The 21,248-nt window shown below is 42.2% G+C and overlaps 1 protein-coding gene across 2 annotated transcripts in view; it reads left to right on the forward strand.

Moving 5' to 3' along the window:
* Positions 1-21,248, forward strand: part of GAREM1 (GRB2 associated regulator of MAPK1 subtype 1) — a gene marked incomplete at its 5' end in the record, with an annotated part of 245,230 nt that overhangs the window by 208,371 nt on the left and 15,611 nt on the right. For both annotated transcript variants that reach the window (XM_006150580.3, XM_014588633.1), the window contains 1 exon segment: positions 11,579-12,751. In XM_006150580.3, coding sequence (XP_006150642.2) covers positions 11,579-12,751 — 1,173 coding nt within the window.

A 21,248-nucleotide genomic window follows, 5' to 3' on the forward strand; every position in this document is an offset into this window, starting at 1 on the left:
AAGAAATTGTGTGATCAATACAATGTGGGTGGAAAAGGAATAGAAGACAATTTTAGACATCAGAGACAGTGGGCGAAGAGGGTGGGAAAGGACAGAGGGTCAGAAAGAGGGTTAAAAAATTCTAGGAACTATAAATGGAAAATTTTTGATAGTAATATGCATGATTAAGTCACTATGCAGTATATTCTGGATGGGAAATCACATTTTGTATGCTGTGATGATGCTTAAGGAAAGAATGTAAATTAAGTTACAAAAAAAAAAAAAGTTTCAGAAAAAAAATCTATTCGATGACCGCAGTAAGATATATAGCCCCAGCTAGGTGCTACTTTATAGGATGCCTAAAGTTAGACTTGTGTTCATGGAAATGTATGTATCAGCTGTGTTTGCTATGAAAATATTTAGATTAATTAAGATCTTTAGTGATTCAATAAAAAATGGGGGGGAAACAGTATAGAAAGTAAACATAGATACCAGAGACAGTGTGGGAAGAGAGTGGGAGATGGCAGAGGGTAAGAGATAGGGAATCAAGGATTGGGGTGGGGGAAGCAAAACATACAGGAGATAAGAAATGGAAAATTATTTGTCGACAATAACATCATGTATGTTGATGTGCTTGATTGAGACAATATACAATGTATTCTGGATGGAGAAATCTCATTTTGTATGCTGTAATGATATACAGTGAATGAACGTAAACAAATAAATTTAAATTAAAAAAAAAAGAGAGAGAATCGTGCAGTAGTGTCTAAAGTGTGCCATAATCATGGAGAGAGGATTATAAGCATGTAGCTATTTTAATATTAGGAAATCTACTATTATAAAATCAGTACATCGAGGAGCCAGCAGTTAGCGTAATGGCTATGTCACTGGACTCCCACTTAGTTGACCACGGTTCGCGTCCCGGACCCAGTGGCTTAAAACTCACGCCGGGCGCATGTGCGTGCATGCCCAAGATCCCGAGAGGAGAATGGAAGAGAAGGGATTATGGTGTGACTATCCCCCCTGGGGGGGGATTTCTCACTTTCTGTCTCTCTGTCTCTGTCTGTCTGGTGAGCGCACACGCCCTATAGCAAAAACCTCTAAAAAAAAAAAAAATCAGTACATCGAAATAAAAATAAACATATGACCGTGACCATCTTTTTAGACGGAAACAGCATGTAAAATTAAGGTATGTATGTATTTATTTCCAGAAAGAGATGCAGAGACAGGAACCCCCGATAGGGTCCTGCCACACCATAGTCTTCCCTCTAACCCCAGCCAGCCAAGGGGGTTAGAGGGACTTGAACACCTTCTTTGCTCAAGTCAACCTGGGATTCCAATTCTGCCACCCTCCAACATGGCTCCAGCACAGCAAAGCTGCACCCCATTACCCATGCCACCACAACTAGGTCTACAGAAATGGCATTTGATTTTAATTATTTTGTAGAAACTTTTAGAAAACTGGAATTGCTAATATGATAAAGAATGTATCGAACCAGGGCCAGCAGTGGCATGGTGGTTAAGGTGGCTGGATCCCACATAGCCAAGTGCAAGGTTTGAGTCTTGGACCCAGTGGCTTGAGGAACACACTGAGCATGTGAGCATGACTAAAATCCGGACAGAAGGGATTGCAGACTGGGTATCACTATGGGGGCGGGGGATATTTTTTTATTTATTTTCCTCCTTTCTCTCTCTCTGTCTTTCTCTGGTGAGCACAAATGCCCTATGACAAATTAAAATATATATATATTTTTTGGAGAGGTTTTTGCTATAGGGCATGTGTGCTCGCCAGAAAGACAGAGAGAGACAGAGACAGAAAGCGAGAAATCACCCCCCGGGGGGGATGGTCACGCCGCAATCCCTTCTCCATTCTCCTCTCTGGATCTTGGGCACACACTCACGTACCCGGAGTAAGTTTAAGCCACCAGGTCTGGGATTTGAACTGTGGTCGACTACATGGGAGTCCAGCGCTGTAGCTATTATGCCATCTGTTGGTCCCCCAAATTTTTTTTTAAAAAGAATATCCCAAACAAATAAATTTCACACAGTTTTGTGTTGAAATACTGATTATATCACATTAAAATTGAAACAACGTTCAAAATGCTCATTCTCGTTACCAGCACTCTGCTGTGGGAGAAAAGGGATGAAAACTGAAAAGTTGAATGGGAGCCAGATCCTACATGGCCAGCTGCAGGGTTCAAATCGTAACCACAGTTGCTTGAAAAACATGCCAGGTGCATGTGCTTGTGCACCTAAAATACCAACTTGATGGAGAAATGGGAGAGAAGGGATTCCAGCATGACCGTGCCCCATTGGGGGTGCTTTCTCCCTCTCTGTCCCCCAAGCCATCTTCTCTGATAAGTACCTGTGCCTGTTGCAAAACTTTTTTAAAAAGAAAAAAATTTTCATTATTGTTGTAAGATATTATCACTCAGGAATGCAAAGAGAATCATTCGGAAAACAAACAAACAAACAAATAAACAAAAAACTGTTCTGGTAATATCCTGGACTTAAAGAATAGCGACAAAACATGTTTCACAACTACAAATCAACAATATTCAGGGATTAAAAATGAAGTCAAACTTAAGCACTAATAAGGGAAATAAGAAATCTGAATAAATAGTGAGAATTTTCAAGTGCCTATTTGGAAATACTGTTAGGATGATGTCACCTCTTGCCAAAACACCTTGGAGATTTTCCCAGGTTCAGATTCCAGGTTGATCTGAACCTTCTGGATACTTCTATGCATGCTTGTGACCATGGCTGACTGGGCGGCTGAGGGGAGGATTGTGGCATGCCAAGACCCTGTCTGAGGTCCTTCCTTCCCTCCCTCCCTCTCTCTCTCAAGAAATAAATAAATAAAATTTTTAAAAGAAACTTTAGGGACCAGCAGATGGAGTGCAGATGGAGTAATGGTTACATCATTGGACTCACGTAGTCAGCAGTGGTTCAAGTCCCATACCCAGTAGCTTGAAACTCATTGTGTGTGTGTGTGTTTCCAAAATCCTAAAAGGAGACTGGAGGAGAAGGTATTGCAGCATGGCCATACTCCCTGGAGAGATGATTTCTCGCTTTCTGTCTCTCTGTCTCTCAGGTGAGCGCACATGCCCTATAGCAAAATCTCTCTAAATGGGGGGAAAAAAAAAACTTTAAAAAATTAAAAGAGGGAACCAGCAGTTGGCATAATGGCTATGTCGCTGGACTCCCACGTAGTCAACCACGGTTCGCGTCCCGGACCCGGTGGCTTAGAACTCACGCCGGGCGCATGTGCGTGCGTGCCCAAGATCCCGGGAGGAGAATGGAGGAGAAGGGATTGCGGCGTGACCATCCCCCCTGGGGGATGATTTCTCGCTTTCTGTCTCTCTGTCTCTCTCTGGACCCCATTTGCCTGGCTCCATGGCTGGAGTCCCAGAACTGGAGTCTTGAGAAACGTATGCTGGGTGGGTGTCCAAAATCCCAACAGAAGGGAGAGGAGGAAAAGGGATTATAGCAGGACCATTCTCTGTGGAGATTGCTCTCTCACTTTGCCTATCTCTCTCTTTTTCTCAGCTCCCATGCACAACAAGCATGCATGCCCTCTGGCATATTTGAAAGAAGAAGAAGAAAAAGATGATAAATCCCTAAACACTTTAATTAAATTCACCAGCTTTTATCATTTACCACGTTTGTTTTATCATCTTCCACCCCACACATGGATATACATATACACATGTATAATAGAACTTCTTTATATTTTTCTGAGCCTTTTGAGTGTAAATTTGATACATGATGCCCTTTACCCCATAATACTTCAGTGTAATATTTCCTAAAAATAAGCTTTGTTCTTGGGGTCAGCAAATTACACAGCAATTATGTCACTGGACTCCTATATGACTCACCTCTGTTCGAGTCCTGGACCTGGTGGCTTGAAATATCACACCAGGTTGTGCCCAAGATCCTGGGAGGAGAATGGAGGAGAAGGGATTGTGGCATGGCCATCCCCTCCTGGGGGAAGGGGGGTGATTTCTCACTTTCCCTCTCACTGTGTCTGTCTTTTCTCCTGTCTCCACTGCAAGTGCCCATGCCCTGAGACAAAAAAACTAAAAAAAAAAAAAAAAAAAAGTATTATATATAAACACAGTACATTCAGGAAAGTTAACAATAATGATACAGTTTTTTTTAAGTTTTGCTATAGAGCACATGCACTGAACAGGAACAAGAAATGAGAGAGAAAAAAAGAAAACAAGAGAGAAACCACCCCCAGGGAGATGGCCATGCTGCAATCTCTTCTCCATTCTCCTCGCAGGATTTGAGGCACGCACACAAACATGCCCACCATGGTTTTCAGGCTACTGGGTCCAGGACTCAAACTGTATAGTCAGCCATGTGGGACCCAGCCACTTTAACCTCCATACTACCTGCTGACTCAATGATACTGTTACTGACAGTTGCCATTCCAAATGTTCAGTCCTCCATTTCAGTTTATACTATAATAATTGCAAAATTAGGATTTTTGATTTTCAGTCCCACCGCTCCTCCACATATGTTGGCTTTCCCTGCATTCTTTTTTTTTTTTGGAGAGGTTTTTGCCATAGAGACAAACAGAGAGAGACAAAGAGACAGAAAGCAAGAAATCACCCCCCAGAGGGGATGGCCACACTGCAATCCCTTCTCCTCCATCCTCCTCTCGGGATCTTGGGCACGCACGCACACGCGGCCGGCGTGAGTTTTAAGCTACCGGGTCTGGGACGTGAACCACGGTCGACTACATGGGAGTTCAGAGACATAGCCATTACGCTAACTGCTGCATTCATTTTTTTCACTTATTTATTTTTTTGCCTCTAGTATGGACTTAGATTTCCAATTTTATTTAGTGGATTACACTTCCTTATGGTCTTTATTGTAATATTCAGATTGTCCCAGATTTTGCCCTTTCAGTCTAGCTCCTGTGTTCTTTTGATATATTTCTATCAATATATGAGCACTTTATATTCTGGCACCAAAAAAGAAAAAAGTTCTAAGCTCACCTTTTACCTTTCCTGCCCTATCTTCTAATCATTTGGAAAGAAAAAAAGCTAAGATGTGTGCAGTTTCTGCAAACTGTGAGTTAATACTGATACCTCCAATTCCAGTCTACCCGTGGAGCTCCTCCTTGCCTTTCCTGTCTTCCCCAGCCCACATTTCTGTCTCTTATCCTATGTCAAAAGCTCTACAACTTCCAAAACGTCAACATCTCTGCTCATTCATTCATTGATCCCAAAATACACATTCGTTTGACTAAGTCATTTTAATTGTATCTATAAAAAACAAAGATACATAAAATAAAGAACATTTAAGAGATACAAAAATGGGAAATGATCTGTTGGTGATAACGTGTATGATAATATCTTTGAACTAATACAGTGTTTTCATGCTGGGGAAATTCATTTGGCATGCTTTAATGATATACAGTGACTGAATGTATAAGAAAATATATAAAAGAAAAGGAAACAAGTCTGCAAAAAGGAACACAATATTTATTGGTCTTCTTTTCCCCTACTGACAATTTATAGTGAAAGGCTGGCATTATACATAACCTGACTGTATATACAATAGGTAAAGACAGCATTTCCAAGTTACTTTGAATATTTCTGCCTCTGTCCCCATGGGGTTATTTTATTGATGTGAAATACCTTTGAATTCATCTGTTTCCATGTGCATGACTTAGGTCTGTTGGGTTTTTTTTTAAGAATTATTTTATTTAACTTTATATATTAGTCTATTTATTTTTTTATTTGACTAGAGAAGGCCAGAGAGAGAGAGAGAGAGAAAATGAGAAAGCAAGCTGCTAGGTCTGGGACTCGAACCATGTCAGTCATGTGGGAGTCCAGCACCCTTACCACCACACCACCTGCCAGCCCCAGTTTGTTGTTTAAAAAAAAGAAAACTTTTATTGCTTTTACTGAATATGTACATTAGTATACATCCTAAAAGTCAAAACTTTGTAGCAAGGTACTCTCAGGGAGGTATCACTTCCTCCCATGTCTCGCCCACTCAGTTCCTGCCTTCACTGCTTCCTGTAAATAACCAGTTGCATCATTTTCTGGTTTTTCTTGTGTTTCTCTTTTAAAAAATAATAATAAATATAAGAGAAAACATAGACACTAAATTTCCTCTTCTTTCTTATACAAAACATATCATATATATACTTTTTTTTCTACTTTGCTTATTTTCACTTAACAGTGTATGCTGGAAGTCATTTCACCTCAAATCATTGAACTCATCATCATCCTTTTTAGCATAGCACCATGAGATGTGTGTTCCATAGTTTATTCCATTAGTCTCCTTTGTTTGTGTAGTTCAGTTTCAGTATTTTATAAGCACAAATTTTGTTACAGTGGATAATTTGTATATTTGTATTTTTTTTTTTAGAGATTTTTGCTATAGGGTGCATGTGCTCACCGGAGAGACAGAGAAACAGAAAGTGGGAAATCACCATCCCAGCAAGGATGGCCACACCACAATCCCTTCTCCTCCATTCTCCTCTTGAGATTTTGGGTGCATACACATACACACACACACACATGCCCAGCATGAGTTTCAAGCTGCCAAGTCTGGGCATGAAAACATACCAGTCATGTGTACATGTGTCCAGGATCCTGGAAGGCTGGAGGGAGGGGATCATAGCATGACCAAGCCCTTGGAGGGTAATTTTCTTTCTCTCTTATACACACACATGAGCTTTCTTACTATTTTTTTTAAGTTCTTAGAGAGAGTCCTCAATTTTTTTATTCAATTATATTTATTATTATATTTTTAATTTTTTGTATGGCACATGCACTCACCAAAGAGAGAGAAAGAGGAGGGTAGGGAGTGAGAAAGTAAGCCACCAAGTCTGGGACTCATACCACGGTCAGCTATGTGTGGGAATCCAGCATCATAACCACCATGCCACCTGCTGGCCCCTGTACTTGTATATTTTCATGTCGTTGAATGAATGAATGACTTCAGGATAGATTCCTAGAAGTAGGTTTGGCATGTGAAAGGATAAATGCATATATAGTTTGGCTCAATATTATCAAATTCCCTACCAGAGTGGTTGTAGCATGTTGCATTCTCACCAGCCATGGGCAAGAGTATCTGTTACCCCATAGCTTCACCAGCGGAGTGAAATCTTTTCAATGATTTCAGTGCGGTAAATGAGAAATGGTATCTCACTGTAATTTTGACTTACATTCTTCTCGTTATAAAAAAAAATTGAACATCTTTTCATAGATTTGAAAGCCACTGTGCATCTTTTATTGAATTGGTTTTCCATGTCTTTTGCTGGTTTCTCTGTAGCATTTTTAGTCCTCATTTTTTAAAAGGCACTTATACATTAGAGGCCCAGCTGTGGTGGCAGGGGTAGTAGGATGCTGCTGCACAATACCAGAGCCATGTTAGAAGGCACCAGGCTCAGATCCCAGGTCAAGTAAACACACTAGGTGAGGAGAAGGAGAAGGCAGGGTGAAACCCTATCAAAAGTATCCATCCCTTTCCTCTCCCTCCCTCATCCTCTTTGTGAAAGAAATAAGTAAAAACTTTAGGAAGGGGGCCAGCAGCTGGCGTAGTGTTTAAGGCACTGGGCTCCCACATGACTGACTGCATCTTGAGTACTAGACCGGAAAGCTTGAGAATCACACCAGGCACATGTGTGCATATGCTCAAAATCCCAGTAGGAGAGTGGAGGAGAAGGGATTGTGGTGTGGCCATCCCCCACAAAGAGTGATTTCTCACTGTCTCTCTCTGACTCTCTGGCAAGCACATGCACCCTATGGCAAAAACCTTTTTTTAAAAAAAAAGCTAAAAAATAAAAACTTTAGGAAGAAAAATGCTGCTTTTACATTAGGGATGGATATTAGTTCTTTCTTTATGATATATTTGTATTTATTTCCTGTCAGTCTATCATTTGACTTTTGACTTGGTTTCTTTCATTTATTACCATCCAAAAAAAAAAAAAAGATTTTGAATCAAAAATAAGCACAAGCAGGGACCAGCAGTTAGCATAATGGTTGTCACTGGACTCCCATGTAGTTGACCGTGGTTCGCATCCTGGACCCAGTGGCTTAAACTCACACCAGGCAGTGTGCATGCGTGCCCAAGATCCCCAGAGGAGAATGGAGGAGAAGGGATTGCAGCATGGCTATGACCCCGGAGGGGGGGTGATTTCTCACTTTCTATCTCTCTGTCTCTCTCTGTCTTTCTGGTCATGCGCCCTAAAGCAAAAACCTCCCCCCCCCCAAAAAAAAAAAAATAAGCACAAGCAGGGGCTCTTGTTATCAAATCTGAAAAGGAAGATAAAAGATATAGAAGTTAAAACAATATAATTATAATGGAAAAGCAGACCAGTCACCAGGATAAATGGCCCCAGATAGATGTGTATATCATGGCCCCTAAATAGATGTGTATATTATGAGTGTATGTGTTTTATAAACTTAGTATATAATAAAAGTAGCATTTCAGAACAATGAGGAAAGGGATGGTCATTTAGGAAATCTACTAGACACTCAGTTGTTTAAAAAACTAAAGTTAGATCCTGACCTTAAATAATCCACCAAAGAAATTTTAGTTAAATAATCAATACACAGAGTCATTAAAGTACTAGAAGAATATGTTTATGATTATATCTACATTTCTCCACCTCAGCACTATTGAAATTTTAGACTGGGAAATTCTTTGCTGTGGTGAGCCGCCCTGTGTGCTGCGTGTATTTAGCAACACATGGTCTCTACCCATTAGATGCAAGTCGCAGCTCCTCAAGCCATGGCAATCAAGAATGTTTCCAGACATTGACAAGTGTCTCCCTGGGGATAAAATTACCCCTGGTTCAGGACCTCACATCTGTATCATCTGAGCTAGAAGCATTATACCTACAAACATTTTTGAAAATGTTGACTACAAAAAAAAAAATTATAATTAAAGTAGCTATAAATTAAGCAACAAACTAAATATCAATAAAATTCCATTACAAAAAGTAATCAACAAAATGACCATTCCAGCCCTGGCAAGCAAAATGCAGAGCTGGAAGCCACATGGCAATAATGGTTCAAATCCCTAGCCTGGTCAGCCTGAAACAAACGGAATATACGTGCAAGTGCCCAAGATCCCATGAGCTGGAGGGCAAGAGGAAGGTGATCACAGTGTGACCAGGCCCTATGGAGGATCCCTTTCTCTCTTTCTCTCTCTGCCTCTCTCTCTCTCTCCTACATGTATGCACTTTAATCATGGATAGAGAAAAAAGAAAAAAGAATATTGAAAAATGACCGTCTCAATAGAAAACTGGACAAAGATGTAAATATACAATTCACAAAAGAAGGAATCTACGTAGCCAAAAAATAAATATTTGAAAGTTTGAGATACTAATAATCGGAGCTATTCAATGTGAAATATGCAAATATTAATTCAGGATACATGCTCTACCTTTGATATTGGTAAACCTATAGCAAACTTACTGATTTGGGTTATGGGTAAACACAATTTCCTAAGTGATAGAAGTAAAATAAGTACAACATTGATGAAGTACAATGGCAGTACATATTAGACTTTTCAAATGTATACGAAGGCTTTGTCCATGCAGTTTTACTTCTAGAACATTATGCTAAGGAAATAACTGAACTGTAAAAAAGTTCGGTGAGTAGCCCAGTCACGGAAATGTGTGACTAGTTGACACTGCCACTCCTCAGACTGAAGCCACAGGGGAGGCCCAGGTTTGATTCCTAGTCCATCCTACTCTGGTCTCAGCTCCTAGGGAGGCTGAGGTGAGAGGATTAGAACACAGTGAGACCCTGTCTGGACAAAGGAGCTGAGTTGTTAAACATTGGGAAAACCCACCAGTCTAACAGTGAGGAACCAGTCAAATAAATTAAGGTACACTCATATATAATAGAATATATTAGGTCAGTATTCCAATTGATGAAGTACATACACAGGGGAAAATGGATAGATTAGAATTAGAAATTCAAGTAATAGGTACTTAATATCTCTCGGATAATTAGTAGATCCCATTTCTATATTTTTTCAATCTATTCAAAATTGTTGACAGATTATAATCTTTACTGGTAAGATAGTATAGAGTTTTTTACCTTTATATTTCTTTTCTATTATTTCTCCCAATGAATAGGAACAGTTTCTATAACAAAATAAAAGACAATAGAGAAATAGCATATTTTTAAATCCTTCATCTCAATTCCAAATTGAAAAAATGTAGGAGGCCCAGCTGTGATGGCACACAGTTAGCCCCCGTGCTTGGGAGGCTGAAGCCACAGGCAAGGCCCAGATTTGGTTTCCAGGCCAACCCGAGCACGCCAAGCTTGTTTGCGCACAGCTGTGAGCCTAGCTAACTGGACGCTGGGGTCGGAGGTCATAACACAGTGGGGCCTTGTCAAACCACCTCGCTTTCTCACTCTCCTCTCAGAAAGGAGAAAATTTATTTTAAAAAATAATGAAATTTTTAATAATAAAGAAGAACAGGGCCAGCTGGTGGTGCGGTGGTTAAGGTGGCTGGATCCCTCATGGTCAACCTACAGTTGAGTCTCAGACCTGGTGGCTTGAAAAAAATTCCAAGTACATGGGAGCACATGCCTAAAGTCTCAAGAAGAGAATGGAAGTGAAAGGATCTGTCATGGCCCTCCTCACTGGAGGACGCTTTCTCATTTTGTCTCTCTCTCTCTCTCTCTCTCTCTCTCTCTCTCTGCGTCTCCAGTGAGCACACACATCCAATAGCAAAGTATTAAAAATAAATTAATTTTTTTTACCCCAGTGTTCATGAAAGCATTATTTATAACTGAAAAAGAAATCATATTAATGTCCCCAAATAATTAATATGATAAACTACTGTGTATATCTAGGAGAATAAAAATATATTTTTTAAAAATCTTATGTAAATTGGCCCAGACTTGGAGGTACAGTTGGTAGTTTATCGGACGGCATAGCTGGAAGCTGTGTGCTAACCGTAGTTCAAGCTCCCTACCCAGTCAACCTGAAAATATACCAGTCATGTGTATATGTGTCAGGATCCTGGAAGGATGGAGGAAGGGGGATGTAGCATGGCCAAGCCCTGTGGAGGGTAATTCTCTCTCTCTCATACACACACATGAGCTCTATCATGATTTTTTTTTTTTTTTTGGTAGAGGTTTTTGCTATAGGGCGCATGTGCTCGCCAGAAAGACAGAGACAGACAGACAGAAAGCGAGAAATCACCCCCCAGGGGGGATGACCACGCCACAATCCCTTCTCCTTCATTCTCCTCTCGGGATCTTGGGCACGCACACACACGCGCCTGGCGTGAGTTTAAGCCACCACGTCCGGAGCTCGAACCGCAGTCAACTACATGGGAGTTCAGCAACATAACCATTACGCTAACTGCTGGTCCCATGGTTTTTGTTTTTCAATTAAGTCTAAATTAATATTATCTCAGACAAAAAGTGGTTATTATTAACCACATAACTTTAAAAGAAATGCAGTGTCTAAGGTTAGTATTGAAATAAATCACGCACTTCGCTCTGTGTGTATGGATGTGTTTGTGTCTTGATGCAGAGTTCTTGCTTCCCTGTGTGAAGAGACTAAAGTAAACTAAACTAAAATCTGGTGTCTCGTGTTGTAGGTTGCTTCAGGTGAATGCAATGAAGACACCGAAGTTTACAACATCACCCTGTGTACTGGGGATGAACTCACTCTAATGGGGCAGGCAGAAATCCTTTATGCAAAGACTTTCAAGGAAAAGTCGAGACTCAACACCATCTTCAAAAAGATTGGGAAGCTCAATTCCATCAGCAAGCTGGGAAAAGGCAAAATGCCATGCCTCATTTGCATGAATCACCGGACCAATGAAAGCATTAGCCTTCCATTCCAATGCAAGGGCAGATTTAGCACCCGGAGTCCCCTGGAACTGCAGATGCAGGAGGGTGAGCACACCATCCGCAACATCGTGGAGAAAACCAGGCTTCCCGTCAATGTGACCGTGCCAAGTCCTCCACCCCGAAACCCATACGACCTCCACTTCATCCGCGAGGGGCACCGCTACAAATTCGTGAACATCCAGACCAAGACAGTGGTGGTTTGCTGTGTGCTGCGGAACAACAAGATCCTCCCCATGCACTTCCCCTTGCATTTGACTGTCCCCAAGTTTAGCCTCCCAGAGCACCTCGTGAAGGGGGAGGTCTGGCCCGAAACCCTGGTCCATCACTGGCTGGGTATCTGCCAAGAACAGTTTGACATTGATGAGTATTCACGGGCTGTGCGTGATGTGAAGACCGACTGGAATGAAGACTGCAAGAGCCCCAAAAAGGGCCGGTGCTCTGGCCACAACCATGTGCCCAATTCCCTTAGCTACGCCCGCGATGAGCTCACCCAGTCCTTCCACCGCCTTTCGGTCTGTGTGTATGGCAACAATCTCCATGGCAATAGCGAGGTGAACCTCCATGGCTGCAGGGACCTGGGGGGAGACTGGGCTCCTTTTCCTCATGACATCCTGCCCTATCAGGATTCCGGTGATAGTGGGAGCGACTACCTTTTCCCAGAAGTGAGTGAAGATTCAGCAGGCGTCCCAGGGAAGTCAGAACTTCCCTATGAAGAGCTGTGGCTGGAGGAAGGCAAGCCCAGCCATCAGCCTCTCACCCGCTCCCTGAGCGAGAAGAGCAGATGCGAGCAGTTTCGAGGTTCTGTCCGGTCCAAATGTGCTACTTCACCTCTTCCTGTCCCTGGGACTCTGGGAGAAGCTATGAAGTCTTCAGATATCACCCTACCTCCACCTCCAGTGCCTCCCAAATCTGAAGCCGTAAGTCACTTCTGTGTTTGAGTGGGGTGCCAGTCTCTCTCAGCTCAGTCATCCACTGATTTATTTTCTTAAAGAATAACTTCTGGGCTGTTAGGTGGCATGGTGGTTGGGGCACTGGACTCCCATGTGGCCAATCGCAGTTTAAGCAGACATAGCAAATTGCTTTCTCACTTTCCCTTTCTCTCTCTCTGGTCAAAGTAAATAATAATAATGACAAAATTAATCATTCTTAAAAAATAAAAAAAAAAAAAGGAAATGAGTAACTTCCCCACAGAAGATCATCAGAATGAGCAAATTTGTTTAACTTAGAGTCAAATATAAATGCTAGCTAGAGCACTTTTACCAGTGAGGAGGTCGAGTTTTGCTCTGTATTTGATGAGACACTCAGGAGTTTGCAACAGGAGAGGTTTAAACATGACTGCTGGTGCCTAGGGAATGGCGGGAGGAAGCAGAAGGCCAGAGAAGAGATGATTACAGTCACGGGTGTGTGAGGCAGTGACACCCTGGAACACGGCCACTGGTAGCAGTGTGGCAGGGAGGAGTGAGCTGCTTCCGACTGGGTGTCAGAAGTGGAGCTGACATCTTTACTGTGGATTGGACATGGGGAGTGAAGGGAAGAGAGCAACCAAGCAAACGCCTTGATTTTGAGCCTGAACAGCAAAGCGGATATGGGTACCATTTCCAGTGACGGGGGAGATGGAAGGAGGAACAAATTTATTTGGGAGCAGGAGGGGAGCAGTGGGGCCAGAAATCATCAGCATCGCTTGGGACTCTCTCTATCGCTGGAGTTACAGTGAGATCACGGCATGGTGGGTGTGTTCACGGGCACGCACACTCACATCCCAGAACCAGTGCCAGGATGGCTGTTTAATACTTGAAACGTGCCTCCTCCAGAGCTTGACTGGGCTTCTGTTGAATTTTAATATTAAAAAGTCAGCACGGGATCAGCAGATGGCATAATGATTATGTCACTGGACTCCCACGTAGTTGACCGCAGTTCAAGTCCCAGACCTGGTGACTTAAAACTCATGCCAGGCATATGTGCATGCATGCCCAAGATCCCAAGAGGAGAATGGAGGAGGAATTGCAGCATGGCCATCTCTCCCGGGAGGTGTGATTTCTCACTTTCTCCTCTCTGTCTGCCTGTTTCTCCGGTGAGCACACACGCCCCAATAGCAAAAATCTCTTTAAAAAAAATAAAAAGTGAAAAGTCAGCACAGAACAGGAGAAAGGGCCCTCTAATTTGACCGTGTTCTTTGACCGATGGCACTCTGAAGCTTTGCTGCTTGTTTCTGATCACTGAGTTTCATTTTATCTGAAGGGAGAAAGTTCTAGAGGCACTGAGTGTAGTTCTAGTCATTTGAGAATTCCAGTTCTAGTGTGCTTTTTTCTGTCTCTAGCAGAGAACTTTAAAAAGAAAACCATACATGCATGAATCCCAGTATAGAGAATTCAAACCAAAGCCCCTCTGACTGAAGCACAGATTGCAAGAGAAGAGTCTTCCTCATGACCCTGCCTACTCTCAGGTGGTCTCAGGAAACCTCTCTGGAACCCTGGGCTGTGTGGAACCCAGTTTCAAAGCCATCAAATTACTGGGCTAAATGCCAGAAGGAAGACCATTAGTAAGACCTCAACTCCCAGCCCTGGTTAGTACCTTTCTGTTTTGCAGGAAAGGTGATAGATGAAAAGAGACTATGACTTACGCAAGTTAAAAAGGAGAGAGATGGCATGTATGGAAATTCAGAGGAGAAAGGGAAACTTCTAGATGGAGGACACATGGAAATTATAACATTTTTAATAAATCTCGAGAATACACACAAATTGGAAAAACAGTGGGATGAAAATAGACATTCTGGACAGAGTAGTGTGACAGTGTAGAAGCTGGGACATAGGAGGAAAAACGAGGAGTTCTGTTGGGCCAGCCAGTTAAACAGGGCACTTGAAGGGCAGTGGCGGCTGATGAGCTGGAGCCAGGACACGGCCAGCTGAATGTCAGGCAGCACGAAGCTTAGCTGTCCGTGAAGATCACTCCTTGCTGCATAGCTTTTCCTGGAGAAGATCCACTTTGGGCTGTTCATTCCAGGACTTAAGAACTCCCCACAAACTACAGGTCAGATTTTTCCCCTGACCCTTACAGGGTCTTCCAGGGGCCCCAGAGATCCGTGTATTCAGTAGGGGTCATGGAATAGTTGGGAAAGTTTTCATGGAGTGGAGGTCCTTGTATTCATGTCACAGATCCTCTAAGAGTGTTCCCAAAGAGCCGGGTAAAAAGTAGAAGGACATGCCTTCTAACAAGTACCCTAGGAAACTTGAGGGTTGTTTTAACTCAGTCATTTATTGGATGTTACTTAAAGGTTGGAACCCTGATCTTCCATAGAAACATGGCCATGTGACCTTTCCCTGTTGAACTTTGGTCCTACCAGGCATATAGCAGGGACTCATGTTTGTTGACCAACTGATAGACTTATCCAAGATGATCACACCTGGGGTTATTTATGTAACCAAGTCTAGAGGTAAGAAATTAGCATTGCTTGTTTTTTCTGTGGCTAATGAAAAAATGAGTAAGAGCATAAATATTAGGAGACTGATCTTGACCTTGGTACTAAAAGAAAAACACTAGAGTTAAATTTGAAACTAAAAGCAAATCTCACAGGAAAAAAGATCTTGGCCTCCAGTGGAAGCTCTAATTTCTTATGACGTCAGAGAATCTCATCAGAACATGTTCAGTGTTTATAGAATGCTATCAACATAAATATTTTTTTAGAAACACCTGAAATCATTTCATTTACTTTTTGAAAATGAAGGCATTTCAATGAAGTCATATTTTTTATTGGTTCTGTGACCATGAAATGACTTTTCCATTTTTAGGATATGCGTGGGATCCAGAGAACGTCATAATTGTTAGATGTGGCTTCAGCTTGTAATTTGCAAAAGGGAACATTAATGGGGCATAAATTCAAGTGCTCCCACGGAATTAAATAAATCACCTCCTTCAGATAGTTACAGTGGGGTGAGTCCTGGGAGAGAGATATACCACGTGAGTCGTAGCTTTCCCACCCAATAATTAAAGATGGCAGAGAGCTTTCCAGTAAGGCCAACTGGACGTTATCTGGGAAAGTGACAACTCCTGCCAGGTCCTAGGAATAGAAGGTGCTGGGCAATGGAAGCGTCAGAGAAAGGGTGTCTTTCACAGTAAGGGAAGGAAACCTGCAATTGGCCAATGAACTATTTTGCAGCATGTGACCCAGCCATGTTAGAATCAAGAAGTACAACGGCTGTACTTCCATGCATATTGGCCTGTCCTTTTCTTGTGTCCGAAATTGTGACATGTGTTTGCACTTTCTTCCCGAAAGATTTTGACATTATTTTTCCCTTTCTGTGAAGGTGAGAATACATCTTTCCCCTTCACTGACAGTGCGGGTAAAAAGTAGAAGGACATGCCTTCTAACAAGTACCCTAGGAAACTTGAGGGTTGTTTTAACTCAGTCATTTATTGGATGTTACTTAAAGGTTGGAACCCTGATCTTCCATAGAAACATGGCCATGTGACCTTTCCCTGTTGAACTTTGGTCCTACCAGGCATATAGCAGGGACTCATGTTTGTTGACCGACTGATAGACTATTTCCCGTGTGTGCTACAACTCTGAGTCGTCTGGGTTGTGCTCGTCAGTGCTTTCCCACCCGTATCCCTAAAAGGAAAACCAAGGGGGCAAGCAGGTGGTGTGGTAGTTGAGGCACTGGACTCCCACATGGCCAACTGCAGTTCAAGTCCCAGACCCAGCAGTTTGAAAAACGCACCGGGCACATGTGCATGCATATTAAGGGTCCCGAGAGGAGAATGAAGGAGAAAAGATTATGGTGTGACCATCCCCATTGGGGTATGATTCTCTCTCTCTCTCTCTCCCTCTGCTGAGAGCGCAAGCCCTTTAGCAAAAACCTGGCGGGGTGGGGAGGAAAATCAGGTTGTGGGACCAAACAGAAAATCCTTAGTGGCGGAGTAATCTGTTTGTCCCGTTAACATATTTTGTTACTCTATCTTGTACCCAAAGCTCCAGTCATCTGGTATCTTTGCGGAGATTATTTAATCTTTTTTTAAACAAATTTCTGCTTCTTGCCTCTCCAGAGTATGAAAGGTTCTTCCCTTCCTAATGAGACTAGCCCAAGGAAAAGTAAACAGCTCCTGGGTCAAAAGGTAGAAGGGATTTAGCGGCTTGTGTCCCTTTGAGCTGTTGGCAGCCGAGGCCATGCAGGGAGCGTGCCCAGTTCTGGCTCTGTCACCTTTTAAAAATTTCACAAGGTAGCCCCAGATCAGAATGGCCTGACAGTCCTTTTTAAGTGGATTTCTCTCTATTGATTCATACACTTGTTCTAAAGCTTTATTTCCTAACACTGTAGGCCTCTTCTTCATTTTCATTTTCTTGGTATTGGTCAATATGTATACAGTATTTACACAAATCACTCTACCAGGAACAATCCTCAAGAGTTGTCTTTTTCTTTCCCCCTCTTTAGAAAATGTCACTTGGGGAGCCATAATAGGAAGACCATGTAATAGCATGGAATTAAAAAAAAAAAGTAGCATGAAATTCTCTAAGTAGAATGTTTGACCCTCACACTGCTTTGGCCCATGCAGTGAATTACAAATTGTTACTTAAATGACAGGATCACAACTCTTCCAGAACCATTTGTCTGGCAGCATCTAACCAGAGACCTCCAAGCACAGTGACCAACGTCCTCCATCTGTCTCCAGTATCAGAAAAAAAAAAAAAAATGCCTTTACTCTCTGTTGGTTGCTGATATTTATATCAATTTCTGGGACTGGTGAGAGAGGAAATCATAAAAGTGCTCTAGGTGAACCACTGAGTTCAACCAAGTTTACTGCAGTACTGATGAATTTGTTAACCTTTGTGATGGACAGGGATGCTTCCACAGCCTATGAGAAACAGGGCATAGGGACTGAGTGACAAGAGGAATTGGCATATGTTTATCTCTTTTCTTAAAAGAATTATTTATTTAATTTTTTTTTAAAATTTGCTACAAGGCACACTCACCAGAGAGAGAGAGAGAGAGAGGAAATGTGAGAAAGAAAGCCACCAGGTCCTGGACTAGAACCATGGTCAACCATGTAGGAATCCAGTGCATTAACTACCACACACCACCTGCTGGCCCAGTGGCACGTGTTTATTGTTAGGACACTAGAAGTTCCTTTAGTGAAGTACACTGTATTGTTGGCACTAGAGAAAAGTAATACTTTACGGGTGAATTTAATGCCGGATTGATTGGGCCAAGTCCAGGGAGTACTGGAAAAAAAACTGATGTAACTATGGAAAAGTAAGTTGGTGTGGGTGAGTCTACCCCAGACAGGCTGAACAACTGAAGAGAAAGTAGAAGGAGGTACCAAGCATGCTCGGAGTCTCCATGTCCCCGCTCATAGAAATTCTGGAGAAAAAGGGTCTGAATTATCACACTGTGTGATAATTCAAGGCATGCGGTGTGCATCTAGAAGACACAAAGGATTTTAATCCTTTCTCTACCACTTAGCGGCTTCAGACCTTGGGCAAAATATTGAACCTCCCTAAATCTATCCCTGTGGGGAAAATAACTTTAGTGTGTCATACAGAGTACTTGGCACTTTGCCTTGGTGCTTGGTCCGCACTCAAAATAAATAGTGGCAATAATTTAATATAGGATGGATTGCAATTTAGGGAGAGTGAGTTTTAGAGGGTTTTCCCCCTGTGTTCTTCCTCCAATACCAACTCCATTCTTTGGGCATGGCTACACTAAGTCATGATGGAGCTACCGGACCTCATAACCAGGGACATGTCCACCCTACAGAATTAGGGGCCTCATGTTACTACTCAAGTTAAGAAAGCACCACAGTTGTTTATAAACTGGGGGAAGTAGCTAGGAGAATTGACTCTCCCCTGAATTTCTTTTCCCCTCCATCAAGGATTAGTATTAGAAAAGGCATTGAGCTAGCCTCATGTCCTAGTGATTAAGGGAGTCAGGTTCCACATGGCCAACCACACAATTGGAATCCTGGCCCAGCATCTTGACAGTGCATGGGCATGTGCACCCAAAATCCCATCAGGAGGAGAAGGGACTGCAGCGTGACTGTGCCCCATTGGAAAGGGCTTTTTCTCTCTCCCTCTCTCTGTGTCTCTCTCTGGTGAATGCATCTGCCTTCTGGAAATTAAAAAAAAAAAAGAAAGAAAAGAAAAGAAAAAGAAGAAAAAGGCATTAAGGACAGATTTCTTTTTTTAAAGAATTTTTTTTTCATTCTACTTACTATTATTATTATTATTATTATTTAATTTGACAAGAGAGAGACAGAGAAAGAGAGGAAGGGAAAGTGAGAAAGCAAGCTGCCAGATCCAGGACTCAAACCATGGTCGGCCATGCAGGAGTCCAGCACCTTAACCACCACGCTGCCTGCAAGCCCCCAGAGGACAGATGTCTTAAATCTGATGTATTCATGTTCAACTTTAGGTACTAAAATGATTAATCTAGAAGTGATTATTTACTTTTCAAAGTAACTGCAGTACAGAAAGATTCACTCAGGATTCCGCTAGTTAACGAGGTCTCCTAGGGCATTTGGCAGTAAATTTTAGTTACAACTTCTGTGGAGCACTCTGTAAGCAAGTCATACCTATGTTCCCATTTATTAACTGAAATAGAAGGACTAAATTATTATTGCCTTTTAAGGACTTTAAAACTAATTGCCTTCTGGGGACCAGCAGTTAGTATTAGAAAAGGCATTGAGCTAGCCCCATGTCCTACTGATTAAGGGAGTCAGATTCCACATGGCCAACCAAACAATTGGAATCCTGGCCCAGCATCTTGAAAGTGCATGGGCATGTGCACCCAAAATCCCATCAGGAGGAGAAATGCAAGAGAAGGGACTGCAGCATGACTGTGCCCCTTTGGACATAGCCTCATGGCTATGTCGCTGGACTCCCATGTAGTCGACTGCAGTTCAAGTCCCGGACTCAGTGGCTTAAACTCACGCCGGGCGCATGTGCATGCGTGCCCAAGATCCCGAGAGGAGAATGGAGGAGAAAGGATTGCGGCGTGGCCATCCCCGCCTAGGGGGTGATTTCTCGCTTTCTGTCTCTCTGTCTCTCTCTGTCTGTCTGGCGAGTGTACGCAGTGCCCCCCTTGAGCAAAAAAAAAAAAAAAAAAAAAAAAACCTCTCAAAAAAAAAAAACTAATTGTCTTCTGTTTCATGTGGGTTGTTTTTACATGAAACCTTCTAGGCTGTTTTTTGTTTTGTTTTGTTTTGTTTTTTTTGTCTGTATCTGTTGAAAATCTCAATGATTAGAATGTTAATAAAGATCATTATAGTATTCCATTGGATAAGCCTTATTTTAAATCTGCACTCTTAGGTAGCCACTTGTATAAATTCACATTAATGGGCGAGGTACTAGTTAAGTGTAGCTATCCTGTATGATTTGCTTGGCTCAGGGAAGGTCTTCATTCTGTGCCCCAATCACGTATATTAATACTTCTTCTGAGTCCATGGATGCTCTTTAGATGTTAAACAAGTACTTCCTTTCAGAATTGCTTGCCCTTCTTGGTGCCCCCTTGCCTTGCTTGCCTGGGGCTTCAATATTGGAGCCCATTTCAGAGAAAGGTCTGTCTGAGGTCCTTATCATCCATGTATATAACTGGAAGAAAGAAACATATGCATCTGGGAATCAGGATTTTGACTGTAAATCACATTTGCCTTTGCGTAATTAATCAAATAGACCTTCATTTATTGCACTTTGTCATTATTAAACTTTAATTTCTGTTTGGCTGAAAACATCCACTGATGGCTATGTGACAGGGTTATGAACTCCTTGTATAAAAGCCTCTTTATAAATAAGATTTCTTAAGGCTGTAATGATTTTGTTATCTGGGAGAGGGAGTGTGGGAAGAAATGTAAGATACAGGGCAGAGGGCAGGCAGCGAAGGCAAAGTTACAAAGTTCAAGGAAGCATGGTTACAAAACGCCTTTCTTTGCATTGCCAACGTCTGGCGCTTTAGAGATGAAAATTTAAAATAAAGGTGAGTCCAGTTTGGGCTCAAGCTCACCTCTGGCGAATGTAGTTTCTGAATGGTTGTTCAGTGTGGAAACAAAATGGTCCTTACTTTGCCTAAGTAGTTCACCATCTCTCTAGCAATTGCTTCTAGTTCTGCAGTAGTGCTGTCTGAGACAGGGTGTTTTCCTACACACACACACACACACACACACACACACACACACGAGCGTGCATGCGTGCACCACCCCCACCCCAGGCATGTGACAGTAGATTTTAGACTGTAAACTAAGGAAGTGTGGCTGGCTCAGCAGCCACCATCAGATGTCGCATCTTGTATGTAAAAATTGAGCAATCATTGTTACAAAATTGATTTTTTTTTGGGGGGGGAGGCAAAAGGATATTCAAAGACTGTTAAGCACAGAATGCATTATAGTTAAGTGTTCCATTTACCTTTCTTACGCAGTCTCATTGGTCCA

The sequence above is a fragment of the Tupaia chinensis genome, unplaced genomic scaffold (genome assembly GCF_000334495.1).
Source record: "Tupaia chinensis unplaced genomic scaffold, TupChi_1.0 Scaffold000290_1, whole genome shotgun sequence".
NCBI classification, from domain to species: domain Eukaryota; kingdom Metazoa; phylum Chordata; class Mammalia; order Scandentia; family Tupaiidae; genus Tupaia; species Tupaia belangeri.